Source organism: Chaetura pelagica, unplaced genomic scaffold, assembly GCF_000747805.2.
Source record: "Chaetura pelagica isolate M959 unplaced genomic scaffold, ChaPel_1.0 scaffold55, whole genome shotgun sequence".
Lineage (NCBI taxonomy): Eukaryota > Metazoa > Chordata > Aves > Apodiformes > Apodidae > Chaetura > Chaetura pelagica.
Window position 1 is genome coordinate 3514643 of NW_009953571.1, and position 21387 is coordinate 3536029.

General features: G+C 39.8%; 1 protein-coding gene across 1 annotated transcript in view; it reads left to right on the plus strand.

Moving 5' to 3' along the window:
* Positions 1–21387, plus strand: part of AMBRA1 (autophagy/beclin-1 regulator 1) — a 124800-nt gene that overhangs the window by 21558 nt on the left and 81855 nt on the right. The window contains 3 exon segments of the mRNA XM_009999594.1: positions 1341–1427; positions 7447–7629; positions 21347–21382. Of these exon segments, the coding sequence (XP_009997896.1) occupies positions 1341–1427; positions 7447–7629; positions 21347–21382 (306 nt within the window).

The window sequence follows — 21387 nt, forward strand, 5'->3', positions numbered from 1 at the left end:
ATCTCTCGAGCTGCCACATGCCTTTCCAAGTAACTGGAGCAATCTCTTGCCATTTTCTGTATTCTCGATTTCTAATGTAAAATGGAAATATTTTTTTTAATTGCTAGAAGGCAGTGAAAAGTTATCTTGAGATCCTGATGGGGAGGATGTTGCTGGATGTCTCATTCGTCTTTCTACTGTCTTTATATAGTTAGAAATGGGAAGCTGGATGTGGGTTATATCTTGTCTTTCTTCCTGCTTCCTGTGTTGACACTTGATGTCCTGCACGGCAAATGCTGTGAATTAGGGGTGTGGGGCTTAGACTGATAGGTTCAAATCCTTCTCCCCAAATGAGTGTGTGCAAGTGAATAGTACAGATGTGGTGTTGAACCTCTTCAACTTTCAAACCACAACAGTTTTCATTTAAGTTACAAAGACTGGAAAACAAGATTTAGCCTGAGTTCTGAGGCAAAAAGACTTAAAAGGGAACTCAGCAGCCTTATATAAACTTTGCTAGTTAATTTTCCTACTCTCCATACCCACCCCAAATCATCTCTTGTTAATCTAATGACTGCAGCAGGCTTGAATGAGTCAGGCTTGAAACAATGCCATCCTGTGCTTTGTGACAAGAAGCTAGATAGAGGTGTACGTAGAAGCCAGGGTGGAGGACGTGTTCCTGCTATATACATTTGATTTTGCTGCCTTCGTGACTCAGACTTGCTTCTCACGCATTCAAGCTGTCTGGCTGTATTTGCATACATTTACTTCTTGGGTGTATATTTTGTATCTCCCCCTGTGTTTGGTTAAGATGTATTGGCAATGAACTTTATATTGGTAGCTGAAAACATCTCTCACTGAGCCTTGAGATGAAGGTCGAGTGGTGCCCTCAGAGTCCATATGTCGAGTCGTGAGTATTGTACTGTGCATAAACTCCAGTGGTGCCCTCAGAGTCCATATGTCGAGTCGCGTTCTTTGCTTCGTGTTCCTTGGCCCATACTCTGTGTAGCCACCTTTGAGTAAATAAGAATTTGACAGATTGTCAATGCAGCATTGTTGATTATGGACCTGACAAATTAGGATAGCTTATCTCCAAAGAAGTAGCATCCTTTAGACTTGGAAGTGGGTTTGGGACCACTCTTCTTTCTCACTCAAGGTGTTCTTTGTCCTGTGCAGTGAAAATACTAGACTTTGAATAGCCGTGTGGTGAAAACAGGCCATCAGTGAGTGGTTCAGTATGTTGCAGAATTCTCTGCACTGGTCTTAGAAAGTCTTAAGACATTTCTGAAAGTAAGGCATAAACAGGGGGAATGTTCCTGATTTAAAAAAAGTCTTTGACTGTGAAATTTGTTTTTCCTGTCTAGGAGGTTACTGGAGTCTTCCCTCATTTCATTATCTCGCTACGATGGAGCAGGGTCCCGGGAACATCCAATCTACCCAGATCCAGCCAGGTAAGAGCTAAATGCCATCTAATGGCTTTTAAGTTTCATAGACAAAAACATTACTTTCAGCATAATTCATTGAATCCTTACGGAATGCTTCTAATATTGGGCCCATCTCCTCCTCATTGACTTGCCGGGGGGTAGGGTGCAAACCACATGAAAACGTGCTGGCTGTTAAGTCTGGAAGAGAATGAGAAAAAGAGTAAGAAATTGCTGTTGAAATAAGCACAAGGATTCCTGAGATTATTTAGGGTGGAGAACACTAGGTAGCAAGCAGGTCCAACAGTAAATGAGATCATATCAATACATTTGAAATCTCTTTTGAAGAAAAATGAAGAATAAAACAGAGTCTATTCAGGAGTAATGAAGAATGCAGTAAAGTCAGTTATGAGTTGGGTGTGAGCAAGGCAACATGCTTGGAAGAGTGGAGTGTCTCCATAAATGCATCTGTATGAGAGAGCATAACCAGGATGTTAAGTATACTTAACTAAGAACAAAATACTGACAATTATTTCTGAAGAGTCATGAATCATTGACATTAGACATAGAAACACCTGTAGTGCTGTTTAATCTCCAGAAGAGGTGGGAGTGTTTCAGAGGACTAGAAAAAGCAAACATGGCAAAGTTATTAAAAATGGAAAGGAGTGATCTTTGTATTTTCTACTTAGTGTATTAAGAAAGCAACAGATGGGATAATGTGACCCATAGACTCTGTCAGAAAAAATTAGAAAATCGTGAGCAGCAAGCAGCTCTGGAAGCTTTCAAATGATAAATCATGACAAATAAGCTTTCTTTAGGTAGCTTTAACAAAGCCAGGAATGAGGGAAATACAATAAGTGTAAAATATGTCAGATATAGCCTCTGACAGAACTTTTGACATAGCTGCATGGACTGAAGGCTACTAGGTTTTGCCATAAAGGAGAGTACAGGAATACTCGTGTATGAAAATTAAATATCTTAAGTTGTTGAAGGAGGTTTCTTTTTTATATATATATTTAATTATTTTTTAACATATATTATTTTTCTTTACATTATTAGCAATAAAACCTGTTTTTTTATAGAAATCATGCTCTAAGTACGTGTTCTGAAATAAAAGGCTCTATTGCAAACTGGCCACGTGGTATAATTGTGCTAGTAAATAGCTCCTTGCCAGCTCGATAAAAAATTGTAGATGTGAAATCTTATATTAGGCTTTTTTCCCTTTATTGTAAAGGAGGTCACCTTGTAAAGATAATTCAAAGGCTCAGGAATGATGTAAGTAAAACTGTTTGTAGTGAGGTGAAAGTAAGGTGGAGTGTGCTATCTGTAAGGTCATTGTGAGACCAGCCTTAGGTGACTGCAGAAAGTCTCGGCAGCTGCATGTCAGAATGATGCTGATAAATGTAAAAACTATTGCTACATGGCAATTGATTAAGTGACAAGGGATTAGTCTACCTGGAAAAATGAAAATGGTATTTTACAAGTCTTAATTAAAAGGTATTAGTACATTCAGGTCAATTTATGAATACCAAGAGCTGGAAGTGCACCATACCTCATTTCTGGAATGTGTAATCCAGAGCAGGCAGATTTACTGATCAAAAATTGTAAGAGCTGATTCTGGCTCTCTGGGAGCTGCCTTTTAAAAAAGCGAGGAGTACCTGCCTAGGTTACTGAATTAATTACTTTGTTCTTACTGTCAGATCTCTGCTATGATCAAGCTCAACAAAATGTATGAAAAGGGATCACTGCCCGAGACATTTCTTAGTATAATAAAGTAAAAATATTTTTCTACTTGAAGCCATTTTTTAACTAACATGATGTTCTTCATGTGATAGTTGAAATGTTTTTAAGTTGTGGTAGAAGCTTGAGTTTATATGGAGCTTTGGAAGATAAATCCACTTCTTCTAAGAGGGTTAATTTGTTCCAGTGTCACTCTCCTTTTCAGAGGATGAGATTTATAGATGCATAATCAGCATAAACTCAAAGTTTGAGTGGGGTAAGATCAGTCTCTTCCTCCATAAACCTTACTGATTAGCTAGGCTGGTGGGATCTTTTTAACTGTTCTTTTAACTTGTTAGAAATTGGGGATGTGGTGGAAAGGAGTGTTACTGCATTTTGAGGGTTGTTTTTTTTTTATAGCATCATAAGTTTGTAACAGAAAGTTAAGACTTTCCGGTGTTCTTAAATACCAAAGTGGAAAAGTGAAGCAAAGGTGAAATAAGCACATATCTATGTATGTCTGTGTGTTTACATGTAAATGTATCTCCTTAAGACAAAAGTGTCTTCAGTGAAGTTGGGTGGGATTTTTTTTGGTTGGTTGTTGTTTTTTTTTTCCCCTCTCTTTTTTAAAACCTTCATAGTGCGAAGAGTTTGTTTTTAAAAGTGTGTGTGTGTTAGTTTTGTTGTCTGATGTCTGTAATGGTGCTACATTTGAATAGCCTAGGTCAGGAGTGAGGCTGGGAGAAGATTTATTATTTTTTTTTAAAGCTCCTCACAGTAAGAGTGAATATTCTGTCATAGACTGCAACAGTCTTTCTCAGTGGCCTTGCTGAACTTCTCAAAGGTCAGCTTGGCTGTTCTGTCATTCTCCATAGTTTCCATACGTACTGAGCTCAGAAAGCAACCCACAGAGGAATCAAATATAGCTGTCATCAAAGAACACCTATATTTTTTATTTTTTTTTTAAATAGAAATATTAAAAATGATGTTCCCAAACTACATATAGAAAGCATCACAAGGGTGCTTGGTAGATGTGTCTCTAGAAAAAAAAAATCTGAGCTGCTAGAAAGGTACCTGGGGAGAGACCCTCAGACTGAATGTTGCCTGTGAGTTGAAGGCTTAAGTGGGATGGAAGCAAACAAGAGTTGGTGTCCTTCTACCATTATTGCCTTCAGCTCAAGGATTGGTGGTATGTATGCCTCTGTAGGTATGACCAAGGAAATTAATGACAACGATCAAGCTTTAAAATATGTCTGCTGGCTGAGAGACATTTAGAGGTGTGAGCTATAATAGTATCAGTGAATATTCTGGTCATCAGCATCAAGACAGGGTTGATGGGTGGTGTCAGAACTTTTGAAACATCAGGAAGCTTGGGAGTCTGCACCAGCAGTACAGTGCTTTTGGATGCAGATATTTCTATAATGAAGTACGGCCAGCTGGATTGGAGATCTGGCTGAAGCTGAGCACACTGTGGTATGTATATGTAGGAGATATCTTTTTGTTACTCATGATGCCATTGGGATCAAGATACTTGAATTTTACTAATACTAGTAAAAAGTTCTGTCCCTCAGCTCCTCACTGGCCAGCCAGTGGCACTGGGTGGCCTAGAGAATTGTGCGGCCTCTCTATGACATAGTTGTTGGATGAGCCAGAAGCTGTTCAGTTCTGGTTTGGCACTGTGGTGTTTCTCCCACTCAGTGCCTTGTTGTGTGGCCTCTCCTCAGAACTATCTGCTCCAGTAAAAGGGGTCCAGTCACCTCAGAGACTATGCTGAACTCCTGTGGCATAGTCAAATACACCCTGGTGCCCTGTGGGTACAGATTTGGTTTAAGAATTACTGGGTAACCTCTGTTTTGCCATGCTTTTGTTAGAAGCACAGGTAAGAAATAAATGGACTGAGTTAGCCTGCTGTGTGTGATTCGCCAGTTGGTATTACTAACTTTGGCCTGGGTCGAGTGTAGTTGTGTTGAATAGCTGAATGAACTGAACATGAAGGTGTTTCATGTTAACTTGTGTTTTTGTATGCTGCTTTGCAGCCTTCTCTCTCCATGACAGCTCAACCTCTTATGCTGGCTCTCAACTCTCATTCTGATTTGTGTCATAGCTGTATTCTAAAGCTAATATAGCCTGACGAATGCTTTTTTTTTTTCCCCTTTTTTTACCCTGCACACACTCATCCGTAAAGATTAATTCCTTAGTCTATTGCTTTAAATATGTTTCTTACCTGCCCTTTTATATTTTACCCCTCACACCTTTCTCTTTGTGTATCAGAAGTAAGCTTCTTGTCTTCTCTTTGAAAATCTTTCTCACAGTCTATCCAGTCTACATACCATGTGCTGTCAGGAAGCAGAAAATGGTATCTTGTCATCCATTAAGGCCAGTCTTTATTGCCTACTCTTTGTTGTTGGTCTGGCCAGTGTCGTGTTTTTCTTGTAATGTGCTGTGTGACTAAAGAAGAATAAAAGTCTGCAAAACTCATTCTTCATATCCTTCTGTAAAACTCTCCCTAGTTGTCATATTAGCAAAGAAAAAAGTTTCAGTGGTTACATTGCTGGACTGCTGAGACCGCTGTTCATGTTTCTCAGTGTTGCCTTGTTTCTGTATTTCTTGTTCTATGTGCACAAATGCAGTAGACTTATTTTTAGGTACACAGAGGCTTTGTCTTATAGAAAAGACCAAAGAAGGGAACAGCTCCTCATTTATGAGTGCGCTGTGAAAATGCCTTGCTTTTTCGGACTTGTCCTATTCAGTTTTTAGAGGAGAAGAGAGAAGTGCTGTGTTTGTACCTTGCAGCCTTCTACGTTATGTAACCATGCACAGCCTTAACACATCAAACAGTGCATAAAAGGTACAGGAGGAGTCTGGAAGTGTGGTCCCCCTTACCCTTTTGCTGTTTATTGACTTGAGTTGTTAAACCCCTGATCCTGTAGTCTTCTGTCTGCTAAACTTGCCTCTTTACCAAGATGGCAGCCTAGTTGTAGGGTACAAGGAGCTTACCTTGAGGAAGACACTTCTCATTTTATGTCTACATGACTTCTAATTGCTTCTTTCTTGCCACCTTCTTTTTTGCTTGTATCCCCTGCATGTATGGCAGAGTGGGAGATTGCTTGCCCTTGATAGGCGTCTGCAACCAAAAACAACATTATTAAAATCTATCCCTAGAAGAATTAATATATTTCTTCCATGCTGCTCTAGGGAGCAGCTCTTGAAATACTAATAAATGTAGTTTTCCATTGAAATGCTACTTTTGGGATAGTAGCAAAGCACTTTGTCAGACCTGGTCTGATTGTTTGCTGCTCATGCTGTTGTGGATCTGAAACTTACCCATATATAAACAAAATCTTATTCCCAGTACATTTGGTAACTTGAATTGAATAAAAAGGACAAAATCAAACTCGTGTATGGAATGGGATGAGAAGGCAGAAGTTAAAGAACAGGCATTTTAATGTCTAATTACCTGGGGGAGGTTGCTGTCATCTCCCTTTTTCTCCCCAAATTAAGAGTTCACTTCTAAACAAATAAGGCCACAGAAATTATTGTTTGAGCATCTGAGGTGTCTGAACTTCAATACTGAGTAACTGTGCCACAAAAAGCATCTGCTAGGAGCTGTGGATAGGGTAGGAAGAGAGTGTGGTTTTAGCTGTTTAGCATCAAGGAAGAGGGTACTGGTGTGCCTGATGGCTGATGCAAACAAGTAGGAGGTTAATGCATTAGGGAGAATTAGGAGTTAATTGCAGAGGAAGGTTTTTCTTTTGGGAGGGATGAAAGACTTTTAACGCTCCTCTTACCAGATAGCTAGTGAATCTGAAGAAATTGCCACTATATGAAATCCCTTCCATTTGAATTACAAAGTAGTTGAAGCTGTTAAACCTTTTTTTCCTCCTGCTTGATACTTTATGGTGCATCTGTTAAGTAGTCTCAAAACAACAGCACCTTCCTTCAACAGTTTGTTTGGCGTTGCAAGCAGAGTTCACTTTGGAAGAGGGCTTGATTCTTAGGGACGCTTGCTGACGTTGGTTGTGTGAACTGGTAATAAATGGAACAGTGGGCTCCAGAGAGTCTGTGCTGTGGATGAGCTTTTTGTCTATAGGTACGATGAAGTGCTTCTGTTTGCACAACAAGAGAATCATGTGGGAGTGTAGCATATTAAGGGAAAGTTACTTCTACTTGCTTGCTTTATTTACTTTGTCTTACTCACCAATAAAATGCAAGCAGCCAATTTTGTGATATGCTATTACTGTCCTGGCGCTTGGAGCTCAAAAGGAAAACTGAGACTGGCTGTCATTCTGTACTTGTGTAACAAGTGTCCATATATATCTGTCTTGTTCAGATTGTCTCCTGCTGCATATTATGCTCAGAGGATGATCCAGTATCTTTCCCGGAGGGACAGTATTCGACAGCGCTCTATGCGATACCAACAAAACCGTCTCCGCTCTTCCTCCTCCACTTCTTCCACTTCAGAGAACTCGAGCCCGTCTGTAGAGGGAAACGATCTGGAATTTGAAGATTTTGAGTAAGTGTGCATGCTGCCTCACCCCCTTGCTTGAGTCTGTTAACAGAAGACTGCTTTGTGGCTTCCTGCTGTTCACCAATCAAAGGCATCATAGGCCTCCTGTAGGAACAGGCTAAGTCATTCAATCAATAATTAGAGCAGTGATTGCTACAAATAGGCCTTGTCATTTCTGTTATGAAAATTCAGAATGATTTAGGCTATCTTCAGCATGTCAGGCTATGTCAACCAGATTTAAAAGGCTGGTTTAATAAATAGAAGAAGAATATTTTTCTTCCATGGAACAGATGGGGAGCCAAAAGTTTATGAGAGCCTTCAAATCTTCAGATGGAACAGGAAGCACTAAGAAGCTTTGCAGGATTGACTTCTTTGGTCTAAGGATGTAGGACACAGCCAAACGTGTTCTGTTACATTTAATCTCTATCTGTACAACTTTGTCAAATTACCTGAAGTTCCTGGGATTGTTTTGTTGGGGTTTTTTTTAAGACTTGGTGATTGTCAGTCTGTGTTAAGTTAAGGCTTAGTTTTCTGTAAGGAGAGCAAATGGCCTTTTGTGTCAAAGTGAAGTGATGACTCTGCATCCAGACGTTAGAAAAGCACCCTTGTAAGGCAGTGTGTTTCCTCCTGAGTGTTCCTCCTGAAGACAATTAGTCTGCTCTTTAGTATCTACTTTTGGAATTCTAGTGATACTCGGTGTCATCCTAGCAAATAAATGATTGCAAACACTTTTCAATAAATGGAAGTACAGTTATAGATTGTTTATATGGCTCAGGAATTTAGATTAAAATGCATTTTAGCAGAAAAGAGAATATGACCCTTTTAGTCTGTCTTCAGTAATTTCTTTTTAAATATGGTATTTTCCTTGGCTACTTTTAGTATTTCACAGTGTTTTTTTGTGTTTTTTTTCTCTATTTGCATATATATTGTGATTAAAACATAGGATGATTCTGAGCATGGCCATAGAAGTAGGCTGTGGTTGTAGTGTATTAGGGAGGATTGATGGGAGCTGTGAACTTGAAAATCTGGGCTTTTATGTTGCTGCTGCCAGTAGAGGATGCTGTCAATTTTGCTGCTATCATAGCTTTCATGTTCACTTGCTGCAGTGGCGCATACTTGAGATAGCATGTTGTTAAAGCTCCATGTCCCTTTTTATGTGGTGGTAGATTATTATTTTTTTTTTAGATTGTTGTTCTATGAAGCTGTCATTCCATGCTCCAGCAATTAAATATATTGGGAAGTACAGGGTGAGTGAATGTTTTCGCCTGTCATTGTGGCCTTGTTTGTGTAATATTTAAATGAGGGGAGATAATGTAGAAGAGTCACGGCCTAGTAGCTTTTCCCGACCCCAAGCAGTTTCATGGTGTGGAAGAGCAGAAATATGGTGGCTGCTGGGTCCTTTTAGTGAGGTGGGTGCATCGCAAGCATACACCTTAATATTTCCATTGTTCCGTTTAATTTGTCTGGTACAGCTTGTTCTGCTGGGAAAAGTAAAGAGGGTAAGTTCTTCATCCACAGAACAAGGCAAATGCCTGCAGAGAAGTGTGTTCCCCTGCAGATAATATTCAGACAGTAGGAGCACCCAGTCAGGGAAGCAGTTCAATCAGCTATGCAAAGGTTATCTTTCATTTCATATTGAGCAAAAAGAAGCGTTTATTCCTTACTTTGCAGTGGCTAAATTTGTTGGTTGAATATTTCATATTGAATTCTGGTCTGTGCATTCAAGACATGCTATTTTTTTTCTTCTCTGCTTTATTGTTTCTTCTGGCTGATTAGGGGGAGCTGCTATGCTGGGCCCTCAGAGCTGGAACTTGTCTCATGATTCATTTCAATTCTTCTGCTGACACTTCACAATGAAGTATCTTATGTAGAGTTCTTGCTCCTCCTTCTGGCTGCTGTACCCCTCCTTGCCTGAGCAGAGTCATGATTTGTATGCTTCTTTCTTGCCATAATGTAGATACTCTTGACTTCCCAGCCTCTCTAGACAACAGGGAGTTGCTACTGTGTCTAGCCATCTGCAACTCATGCTTTTCTCCTGGAATCCAGTGAAATATTTTTTTTTGTTTAAAAACCGTAGAAAACTACTGTAATGTTTTCTTTCTAAACTGGTTAATATAGTTGGTAAATATTCCGTCGTCTTTTATTTTCCTAGAGATCAGGAGAAAAGTGTAAGGAGCATTAACCAGCAGTTGGTTGTACCATACATTGAGCTCTGAACAAGGATTGAGCCCTGTGCTTGTGCAGAGTGTCTGGGAGACAGACCTTCCTTGGCTCTCATCTGTGTGTATTTCTGAGGTTTTTGGGCATCTTTTCAGCTTTGCTTAGCTGATGACCTGGTAAGAGGCATAAAGTGGCCTCTGCACTTTTTGTGTGCTTGTGGCCTTTAAATTTAAGCTAAAGCCTCTCCTCGTATTTTGGTCTAATGGTGGCATTTTCTCTATGCAGTTTCTCTAGAGAGTCTCATAGGAATTAATTAATAAATACATCTAGTTTGTGATAGCAAGAGCAGTAGTTTTGGTCTGAGCATGTGAATTAGAGTGTTTTTAATGGGTATTACTAATATCCTTCTATTATGCTAGCTTTTATGGACAGGGGAGGAGGTGTGAGACGCAAGCTCTGTGTTATTTGGTCTAATAAGATGTTATCTCTCTACATGCCTGTGTTTAACCTGTCACTGTTGTCATCTTACTGCATATTGAATACAACTGACAACTGTAAACTTAGCCATGTCTGCATGGAAGCATTTAATACAGTTTGTAATATATATACAGCTTGTAATACTAGGTTATTAACAGATAAATTGATATGAGCGGATTTTAAGGTTAGCTTAAACAGATTCCTAAGATAAAATGAAAGGGCTTCTTGTATTTTAGGATAGGAATGAGAATGGAGAACGATGTCACTTTAGTCTTCAAGCATAAATGGTAAAAATAATTCTCTGTAGACAAATCATAGATGTAAAACTTTCTCATTTCAAAGTCTTCTTTGAGCAGCTTATGTTTGGATCACATAGTAAATTCAGATTTTTAGAGCTAAACTATCTTTTCTATTTACTTCTTTAGCAAGTTTGACTGGATCTGTTCTAGAGACTTCCTTTAGGCTAGAATAGCTTTGATTCTAGAGATGGTGCGCAATGCTTCTAGATCTCCTCAGTGCTAGCTAATTTTTTTTCATGTAGAATTCTGAATCTCTCTCAATAAGAATGTGAAGGTATTCCTGTGGATGAATTCTGGCCCCCTCTGTCACTTTTTGTCTGCAGTAAGTGTGGGAACAAATACACAAATACAGGTTCATTTTATTTGTTGAACTAAAGTGCCTTTCTGTCTGAAACTAAAGACCTTTCTGTCTGAAAGCCTTGCTCAAATCCTTCTCTGCAATACTGTAAAGGCTTTCAAGCCAAGGCGAAAGGTGTGACTGTTGCTGACTCCTCTGTCTGCTTTCGAGAGTGGGCTGCCTGGTAGAATATAGATATGAAAGACTTTGGAGACTAAAAGCTTTTAATGTCTACAGCTTTCCCTCTTTCTATCCTATCCTTTTTCTTTCCTCTCGGGAGGGTCTGTACTGGGATGGATCCATTTAGTTGTGCCATTGTCACAGACTAGCAAGGGCTTTGTGTCCCTACATCAAGAAGGGCTTTACCTCATAGTTGTAAAATCCTGTTTTCATGTTTTGTCTTTTACATTTCTTTTAACACACCACTAAGCATTCAGAGAATATAAGCAATGTAGGCACTGTTTTACTGAGACCATAATGGACATCCCTCAGGGTCCTGAAACACCCTCTCTCTAGGTCCTTGTATTGATATCATAAAATTAGCCTTTGTCTGCTTGAACCATAACAGTGCACAAGATACATGAGTATCTGTCATGCCTGTTTTCTGCCATATTTGGTGGCTTTATTGACACTGTCACAGTAAGAGCTGCCAGATCAAAGTTCCTCCAATAGCCTCTTGCCTTAAAAGGTTCAAAGATAGCAGTGTGCCAGCTGACTTCCACTGCACTAAAACTGTAAGCCTCCCTTGTGGTTTCTTGAATGTGACTTTCACTTATTTTGGACAATAGTATGGTAAATTCTTTTTGGCCTCTTCCACAGGTGAAGTGTTTGGTTTGCGAGTCTGTTTTGTGTCACAGTTGGTATATTGCTTCAAGCTGGCATTTAGGTTTGACGTTATGTGCACAGCTGATTAATCTTTCATCCAAGATAACCAGGCAATTACCCTTATTTTGAAATGTCTTCATCTAAAGCATCTTTTCTTGTTAGCTTCTCTAAGAACGTTGATTTGTGCATGGATACCCGAAAATACTGATGTGGAACTGCTTAGAAACAATTGTGTCTGCATGAATATTATTGTGTGAGAGAGAAGGGGAGACAATGGCTGCAGCAGTGTGATTGATTACTCAGTAGTGTGCACTTGGCTAGTAGGCTTAGTTTGGGATTCTGTTCTTCCTGTTATGCCTCAAGTGGGATGATGGAAATGGATTTCAGGGAGCAATTTGTGTCATGGTGAGAATTAGCATGTGGTTTGCTTAATGTCTAAGACAGAAAAAGATTTTGAAAGTTTGAGAGGAGAGAAAGGTTGGAGGTTACTGAAATAACTTCTTCCCTACCCCTGTGAAGGAATTCCGTGCTCTAGTTCAAATCCAGTCTCTACCTTTTCAGTCTGACTGTTTGCCAGAGGCACAGCAATGGGAGCACTAATCTGCAGAAATGCAATCAATTCACAGTGCACCTGCTGTTTTCCTTTAGCATGCCAACTTCTGAGAGCACATGGGTGGAATTTGGATGCTTTGTGCAGCCAGTCTTGGTTTTTACTGCTCTCCTTCCCAGTTGTTCACTGTGCATGAATGTATTTCAGAGTGGTTTTTTCCTTCTGTGACAACCTTCAACTTCTGCAAAAGAAACACCAGGTTTTCTTGGCAAGAGAAGGGAAAGATTGGAATGGCTAAAGTTTTTGGTGAGACTTGAAATACGTGTGGAGCTTTTGATCTACAGCTCCAGAACAGTGAGACAAGTAGTTCTGTCACTGTGGAGAGAGAAGTATAGGGAATCCCACAGGTAAGGAAAGAGGTATACTCTGTAGGGTGACAGTAGCTTAAGCTGACACCTTGGGATGGATGGGGTGTCAAGTGCTATGTTCTGATAGGACATAGTGAAGGTGTGCAAGAGAGATGACTTGATCAATGGTGGCTTTTTGGCATAGTGGTAAAAGGGTAGCGTATCTAAACCACAAGATTTCTAAAAGTGATTTAGGCTGCTTGATGGGTTTTTTGGTTGGTTTTGATGGGGTTTTTTGTGGTTTGGTTTTTTTCCTCTTATCATATTGATGTTTACATTTGAGGTTAACAAAACACATGGTAGGAGATGTGAGAATCTATATGGGTTTTTCAAGTAAATTAAGTACTGATTGATAGGGATTTTTAGGATCCATGACACACCAGTATACTGCTCTGGAAGTCTTAGATAGGTCAGATAAAGATAAAAAAGCAGGTTTGCTATTTGTTACACATACTTGTCTTTGTTGTTTTCTTCCCAAAGCCCATTTATCTGTGGTTTTGATGCTGTTCCCTTTCCTTCTGTTGCTTGGCTCATATGGCTGTGCCTCACTGTTCTTGATGAAGATGTACCTTCTCAATCTGGCTTTCAAGGCAGAGCTGAGTTTTTTGGAGTTTGGTGGTCACTGTCTGTGGTATTGTGGTTTTTTTTTCCTGTGAAGGGTTTCTGGAGCAGTTAGCACTGGGACATTGCTTCCAGATACATAGAAATTTATGTTAATTATATTCATAATCTTAGACACTGTTACAGGCTAAGAATGCTAACAAGTCCTGGATGAATGGGAATTATATTGAATCTGTCCTTTGAACTTCATTTTTCAAGGATTAGTGAGAGTCTTAGCTTGGCTTCTGATCTACTAATAGTAGCCTGCAGCTTCGTTTTCCCTATTCTTTTTATCTCTCTTTTTTGTGACAGTCTTTTATATTCCCCTTATCTTGGTCTTAATGTATAATAATACTGCCTGAGTGCAGTGACAGGCAATGACTACTTCCTTGCAGCAGTACTGCAGGATATTGCTAACCTCTTCAGCATAATTTGGTTTTGCCATTAAGTCACATTCCAGCAAGATAAGTGTCTCCATACCAGGGCAGTGATAGAACAGGTGCCTTCTGAAAGGTGACAGCTCACATAGTATTGCATACTGTTGATTGCCTGGGCTTGTAGAAACAGTTTTGATGTCAAGATGGTACCATTCTTCCACCTGAGTAGTGTTAATTGTTGTTTGGGTTTTTTTTTGCTTTTATTTCATGTCTGTGAAACTCTTAAGTCAAACTAGGTCACCTAATAGGTGACAGGTGCTAACAAGGAGGATTAGGATGCAAGCTGTTACTGGTTTGTTGCTGGGCACGAAGGACAGGCAGTGGTTAGCATTCTTCAAGTGTGTAGGTCTGACAGATTAGGGTTGCTTGTGCAGTTATGTTTTCATTTCTGTTTCCCTTGGAAGAGTAGCAGTATACCGAAGGAAGGGGGGCGGGGGGGAAAGGAAAGAAGTTGGTGCTTACTTTTGGCATTTTTTTCCAGTATTGAAGACTGATGAGGCAGTATGTTTGCACTATGGACTGTGTTCAGTGAGTACCAGTTGAGAAGTTTCCAAGAGATTAGAATTAGCCCTGGTGATGTTTTCCCTATGCACACTCATGTTCAGATGAATGTTCGAAAATAGCTAATGAAGAGGTCTTGGAAAAAGGGTGGTTGACATGCTGCATGCCCTGTTTCTGTTTCTGGTGGGTTTGGGGGTTTTTGTTGTTTTGTGGTTTTTTTGTTTCTTTTATTTTGTTGGTTGCATTTTTTTGTTTTGTTTGGATTTTTTGTTGTTGTTTGGTGTGGTGTTTTTTTTTAATAAAACACTGAATGCATTGGCTTCCTTAATACTCATACACTAGGTCTAGACTGAGGTGTAGGGATCCTTTACCTTCCTCTGGCCTCTAATGTTTGTTTTCTAATGGCTATAGCTGTGGAGTTCTGTCAGTCTTGTTCTAAAAGGTGTCATCAATTTGTTAGCCCACCACACAGTGAGATAATTAAAATTGAGACAACTGGATACTGCGCCTAGGTAAGAGTGAGTGCTTCATTCTGGTTCCAAATTGGTCTTTCTCTGAAGCAATTAATCCTTGGCATTTAATGGGCAACTGCTACTGTTTCTCTTGACCAGGTGATAAATCCATTCTTATCTGATGCTTCTCTGAAACACTTGATCTTCTGAAGTGCCATTTTTAATCTTGTAAATACGTTTTTTCCCAGAACAGCGCTCTGAGAGGTAATCAAGGCTGGGGGTGTTGTTTCCCTCCGGTCAGGAGAGCCATTAGTAACTCAGCAGTCTGCTGTTTTATAGGAAGTTTTAGCTGATAAATAGATAGAAGTTTTCCTGGTGTTCCCTTAAAAAGCTGCTAGTGGAAGAACTGGCATTTTAGCCTTCAAATGAACACAGGAACATGGAAAGGCACCATGTCTTGGGAGACCTACCTAATTTCTTTATCAATGACTGTATTAAGTAGCTGTGTTTAAAAATCTGTTTCCTCTCTCTCCAGCTAGACAGAATTGCTCTTTGTAATCTCTCTAATATTTTTGGTTTTTAGGTTTTTTTAGCTTTCAGTGGAGTAATTGGGAGTTTGCTCCACAGCCCTACTACATTTAGTGCCAGCAAACGCTTTTTGTGTAGCAGATGCTTCTTCTTGCTTAAATTTTTTTTTTCTTGTCTCCTGTTCTGCCTTAAGTACTTCTCCTGCATTAATGGTCATATCCTTCAAAGATGGGTGTATATATATATATAATGGTAAAAATGAAAGATATTGATTCTTTTAAATCAGGGTTTTCGTCATTTTAATGTCTGTGGATGTCATATTTGTACCATTTTTGGGTAGGATCAGTGCTCCTGACTTATTTATATCTACGGGTAGAAAAAAGTCTCTGCTCAGAGATCAATCAGTTGTCTTGAATCTTTTCTCTTAGATACAGTTCTGGTTTGAGGTGAGATAGTCTTGTCCTGAGAGCCGCAAATAGGGTGTTTCCCTTTTCCTGGGTTGAGTTTACAACTTCTTCAAGACTCGAGGACTATGAGGAAGGTAGCCTAAGCCTGTATTTTTTTATTTAAGAGATTAGGCCTACTGATCCAGGAGATGTTATTCCAGCTAATACCTCTCTCTGCAGAGTTTCAACCAACTTGCAGTGTGGATTTTCCTTTTGTCTTCTAGGATACTTGTACCTTACTAAAATACTCAGAATGTCAAGGTCCTATTCGTTTTGAGAGGCTTATTTCCCAGAAATGCTCCCTCTTTTCCCTGACATCATTTGTAGGAGATGCTCAGGATCTTGTAGAATCAGAGGAAAAACAGAAGTTTTAGCATCTTCTGGTATTTGGGGCTCCTTTCAGTTGTAAAGGTAGTATTTGATGTTCTATCATAGTGTTCCCAGCACTCTGTGTCCCTTACTCATCAGAGTGGTGCTGGAAAGTGACTGACACATTCTTAGAATCACCAGCAAATATAATGTTCCCCTTACCACCATTTTCCTACTTCTGTAACCTTTGTGAGACATAGTACATGCTTTGTCTTGTAGTCCTATGTAGCTCTTGTGAGTACACCCTTCCCAGGATGTATGTCATCTGTTTTCATCTAAATGAGCAGTGAATCCTGCGAAGTGCATTGCAGGAATCCAGGATCCTTTTCTTAATATGGCCCATTTAATATGACGTGGTACAAGTACTGTCTTTAGAGGCAGACATGACCAGCTCTAAAGCCAAATAAGTTTGCACATTGTGGTAACCTTCTGTGAGCTCCCAGTAAGATATTTGTGCTAGTTCTGCCCTCTGAAGTAACCTCTGGCAGTCTTAAAAGAATTATATCAAGTAAGGTGAGAAAGTTAACATTTGAAGTACTGAAAAAATGGCTTTTTTTTCTGTTCTATCAAGATGAGGCGACTGAATCCAGTGCTAACCAGTATTAACAGGTGCCACATAACCAATTATTTAGCATTTCTATTGTGTGTGTCTAACCTCTGCAGTAAAAATGGATTTAGCATTTTAAATTGGATCTTACGAAACATGATAAAATGCTGAAATTATGCAACAATTGGCTTGGTCTTACATCATGTGATTCTTAGAAACTTGCATGGCGTACTGGTGCTTGCTCTGGTAATTAAATGGCTTTTCAAAATTGTCATTATTGACCTAATTCTATCGGCAGTGGGGTTTTAATATTGACTACAATGAGAACAGTTAGGCAAACAGACTGCGTTAGAACTCCCATGCTGTGTGTTTAATTTCACTTCCTGATGCAACAGTCTCTAAATATTAAAGAGAAGTCTTGCCAAGATAGAAAGGCAGAACATAGCTTTTTTTTCCTTTCTGACAGTCTTGACTATCTTCTGTATTCACTCAGTTATTAATTGTTGTCACCGTTTGACTAGGGTTCAACAACAATGCTCTCGATCCCCTCCCCCTCCCACTCAGGTAGGGAAGGAGAGAGAGAAAAAGAGAGACTTGGCTGGATTGAAAACTGAACTACACAGCTTTAGTTAAACACTAATGATATAAGAAAATATATACAATTATGTACAGATATGTTCAGATATAGGCAAAAGCCTCTCACCTCCCCACACCCCCAGCAACTCCCACAGCAGTCCCCTCAGCTGATACAGTCCCGAGAAATCCCAGAGCTGCTGCTGGAGAAAGTACAGTGATGAGGGTCAGGAGAGCTCGAGCCTGGGGGTCGATGGTGATGGATGGACGGAGTCCTTCCTGGATGCAGGCCATGGAAGGAAGAGAAAGGAAGAAGGAAGGAAGTTGTCTTCTGTGATCTCTGACCTTCCTCTGAGCTTACGTAGATATATGGAATGGAATATCTCTGCCCAATTTTGCTGTCTAACTCAGCCTCCCCATAGATCCCTCATAGATCTCCCCATAGTGTCTGAGCTGGCAGAATAAAGATGCAACCTTGAAGACCCAGCAGTTATAAAAACATTCCTCTCTTATCAGCTTCAGTTGGAAGGCTCTGTGACTAGTTAAAAGAAAGCTTACTGAAGGAAAAAAAAATCAGTGAAAGGAAAATTGGCTTCGTTCTCGGTCAAAACAGGACACCAAGTTACCAGATGAGAAAGGATACCTTTTTCTCCAAACTTGAGGATGCAAAGTTTTGCATCTCCATCTCTGTTTTCAGAGCCAGTGTTGATGCTCCGTTATATTTACGTTGTTCAGGTTTTTTCTCAACAAGCAAACAAAACAATAGCTGAAAAATCCAAGGAGATTTGACTGTCTTACTCAGTTTAAGATAAACTTATGCCCTGGGAAAGGTCTATAAATCTTCTGAATGTTTGGGAATTGCTTTCTTTTCCTGCTCTGTTCTGTGCTAGTGTTAATGGTGTTTTTCCTGTACCAACTCTTATTCTCCATATCACTGTTTTGATTCGTCCCACACTGGTATCTGAACAAATTAGGTACAGCATGAATTTTGAGCCAGACCCTTGAAGTTGTTTTGACCATTTGTTGGTTCTTGCAGTTTTCCTCCTGAGACAAATTAGTCAGTTAATAATTATAGTATTTAGTCTCCCTTGTCACCTTACATGCTGATTTCTTCTGAATCTTTCCCTGCATCTTGCTCAATGGATTGTTTAATTCGTTCATTATAATTTTTTCACTGCAGAAGTTTCCCTGCTTGTATTTGCTGTTGCGTTTAAAACAAAGAGCATTGCAGGAGACCTTTTTAGCTCTGTGACAGTGCTTGCTATGGCACATTTTTGTTTCATTTACTTTTGCAAGGTTATTGAGTTGTTTTACAGAAAAGGTTTTTTTTTAATGTAGACGCACATACTCTGAGGGCTCTGTTTTTGCAGGTCATGTTAACTAAGCTCCACTGCAAATCATTAGCTAATGAGTCTGTAGGTAGTTGACACAAAATAGAAAGTAGAGCATTAGATTGTCACCACTAGTTCAGAGAACTTTGGAAACTTTTCATTTCTTATCGGAGTGCTAACATCTGCTCTCCTCCCTCTGTCAGCAGGCTGAATGTGGAACAGAAATAACACAAAGTGCCACCCATCTTCACTGATCTGTAGGTTTGGGTTTTTTTAATTTTCCTTTTTAGAAGGTGCAGAAATAATCTTCAGCTGGCATCAGGATTATATCAGCTGTTCTGGCTTTTCAGCACTAGATGCTTAAAAACACTCTTACATGGAGTTGAGCATGGGAGTTTAGATATAAATGACTCTGTAAATCAGTGATTCAGAGTAATGTTTAGTAATATTCCTCTTTAGCACAGGGGAGCGTTTCTTATGCTTCCAGTAAAATAAATAGGAATTCTAGCATTCACAAAGGATAGTCACTGTTTGTCATTCCCAATTCTCGTGTTTGAGTTATAGGGCAGTTGGGGTGTGGTGGTTTTTAATTTTGGTTTGGTTTGTTGGGTTTTTTTTTAAAGGCATGGTAAAAATAGAGTGCTGTCTTTTGGATCAGTGGAGGCTGTGTCTGTCATGGTGAAAACTGAAGAAAAGTTCAGTCTGTGTTTTTCCCTTTTTGGCTCTTTGTGTTGTGGGAGGGTTGTATGCACAGTGTAAAGACAATACAAGACAGTTCTCATATCAGGAGGTTCTGTGTCCTAAATGTTTCTGGTTTGGAGGAGATCTTAAAGATCATCTAGTCTCATCCTCCCTGCGGGACACCTCCCACTAGATCAAGTTGCTCAATGTCCTGTCCAACCTGCTCTTAAACACTTCGTGGATGCTAAGGGTATTGGCTAATGGCATTTTAGATTTTGAACAGTTAGTTGCTTTAGGTCTCTTGATTTGGACTGTTGCTGACTTTGCACCTTTATTTTCTTTGCTTGCTGGAGGTATTTGCACATTCCTTTTGAAACCTGCTGCAAGAGCTTCTTTTCAACTGGAGAGTTCTGCAGGTTGTAGTCCTGCTGTTGTTCCTCTTGCTGATACTTGTCCCTTTCAAAAACATCTATTAGTAAATGTCCAAAGCAAATGCATACCCTGAAAACACCACATAAAAAAACCCACTACAAGACCTTCTAAAAAGTGTATTTCTTGTATGACTTTCACTGGCTTCTACTGTGTGTGGCAAGATCTGGAACATGACACTTTTTTCCTTTTGGCCTTTTCTTTAGCAGGGGAAGTTGATAAGTCAGCACTTGAGTTCACAGGATTCCTTCTGTTATTTATCTGCATCTTAATAGGCTGGAGGCCTCTGATAAAAGAACAGCAGCAGCTTTTACGTTGCTGATTTCAGGAACCCTGCTGCTTACACAGAAACCTCAGGGCAGGTGCAGCTGTGGCTGTGGACTGCAAACGCTGCGTCTGCAGTAGGAGGAGAAATGGAAGCTTTGAGCTTGGATTTAGATTGGGTTTTGGTGAAATAGCTTGAAATGCTAACGAGCTTTGCAGAACAACCTCTGCTCTTGTGTTCCTGCTTCCTCAAGTGTGTGGGAAACAGCCACGTAATGGACTTTCTTCTCAGCCCACATTTCTTGCTCACTGACTTTAAAAAAGCAAAACAAAAAAAACTGTAAAATGCACAGCTTGCTGGAGTGGGTTAGGAATGTACTTGCTAGTGTGTTGCATAAGGAATGTTTCACTTCCTAGTGATTCTAAGGCTCTGCGAGTAATATTCTCCCCACAACTGCCTGGGAAGCAGACAAGTAGGGCTGCAGTTACAGATCGGGATCTGGAATCCAGGTAGAACAGAGCTGCTACTTGTGCAAGTTCATGCAGAGAGAAAATTTTTGAAAGGAGAATAAATGCTACAGAGGTCTGTTTCAGAACTCCAGTCATTGATGGAGTCTCAATTACTTTCCTTGCAGTTTTAGTGTTGTATAATTATAGGTTCTCCTGTGACCTATGAATTCAATATTAGGAATTTTGTTTGCTGGGGACCCTGGAGGTTCTCAAGTGTGACTTCCTGTTGCAGGGATGTTGCTAAAATCAGACTGGGTCAGCCATAGCTTAGTCTAGCTCTAGCTCTGCAGCCTCTCTGGGTAACCTGGTCAGTGTTGGCACTGCCCTCCTGGGTATGAAGACTTTCCTGTGTCTGCTGTAGGACAATAGATACTAGACCCTTTCCCTTCATTCCCCAAAACCCAGGCGTTTATTGTGAAACCAAATTAGAGGTTTTTGAGGATTTAGAGTTTTGACTGATACCACTTAAGCTTCTTGACTTCATTGCAAAAGCTTGTGAAAGGTGAGATTATTTTAAGCTCTGATGGCACTTAGCCTGGACCTTGAGGGAAGGAGTGCAAAAGAATAGTCTTCAGATTATGCTCTTCTGTCTGCACTCTGGGAATAAAATGTTAAGTTTAACAGATCTCTTTGACTAACAAAAAATTGTCATCCGGACTGTGGAGTGCTTGCTTTTTGCTCGCCCAGTCCAAATTCTGAAGTTTCTCATTAATTTGCTCAGATGCTGACATTGATTCATTGGCTCTGTGTAATTTTTTGATATTTTTGAGACTTCATCAAGCAATGAAGAAAGTGGACATTAGCCTATCCATATGTAAAACTCTCAGGAGTCTTTGGTACAGTAAGTACATGAGAAGCATGTGACTCATGCAAGATAACTGTTAAATCTCAGTGGCATACTCAGGATGACTAGGTGGTATTGTTGGGTTTTTCTGTTCTTGGAAAATACTTTATTACCTAGTATTTTTAATGTACAATTGTTTTTTTCCTTTTGCTGAAGGGACAATGGAGACCGATCCAGGCACCGAGCTCCCAGGAATG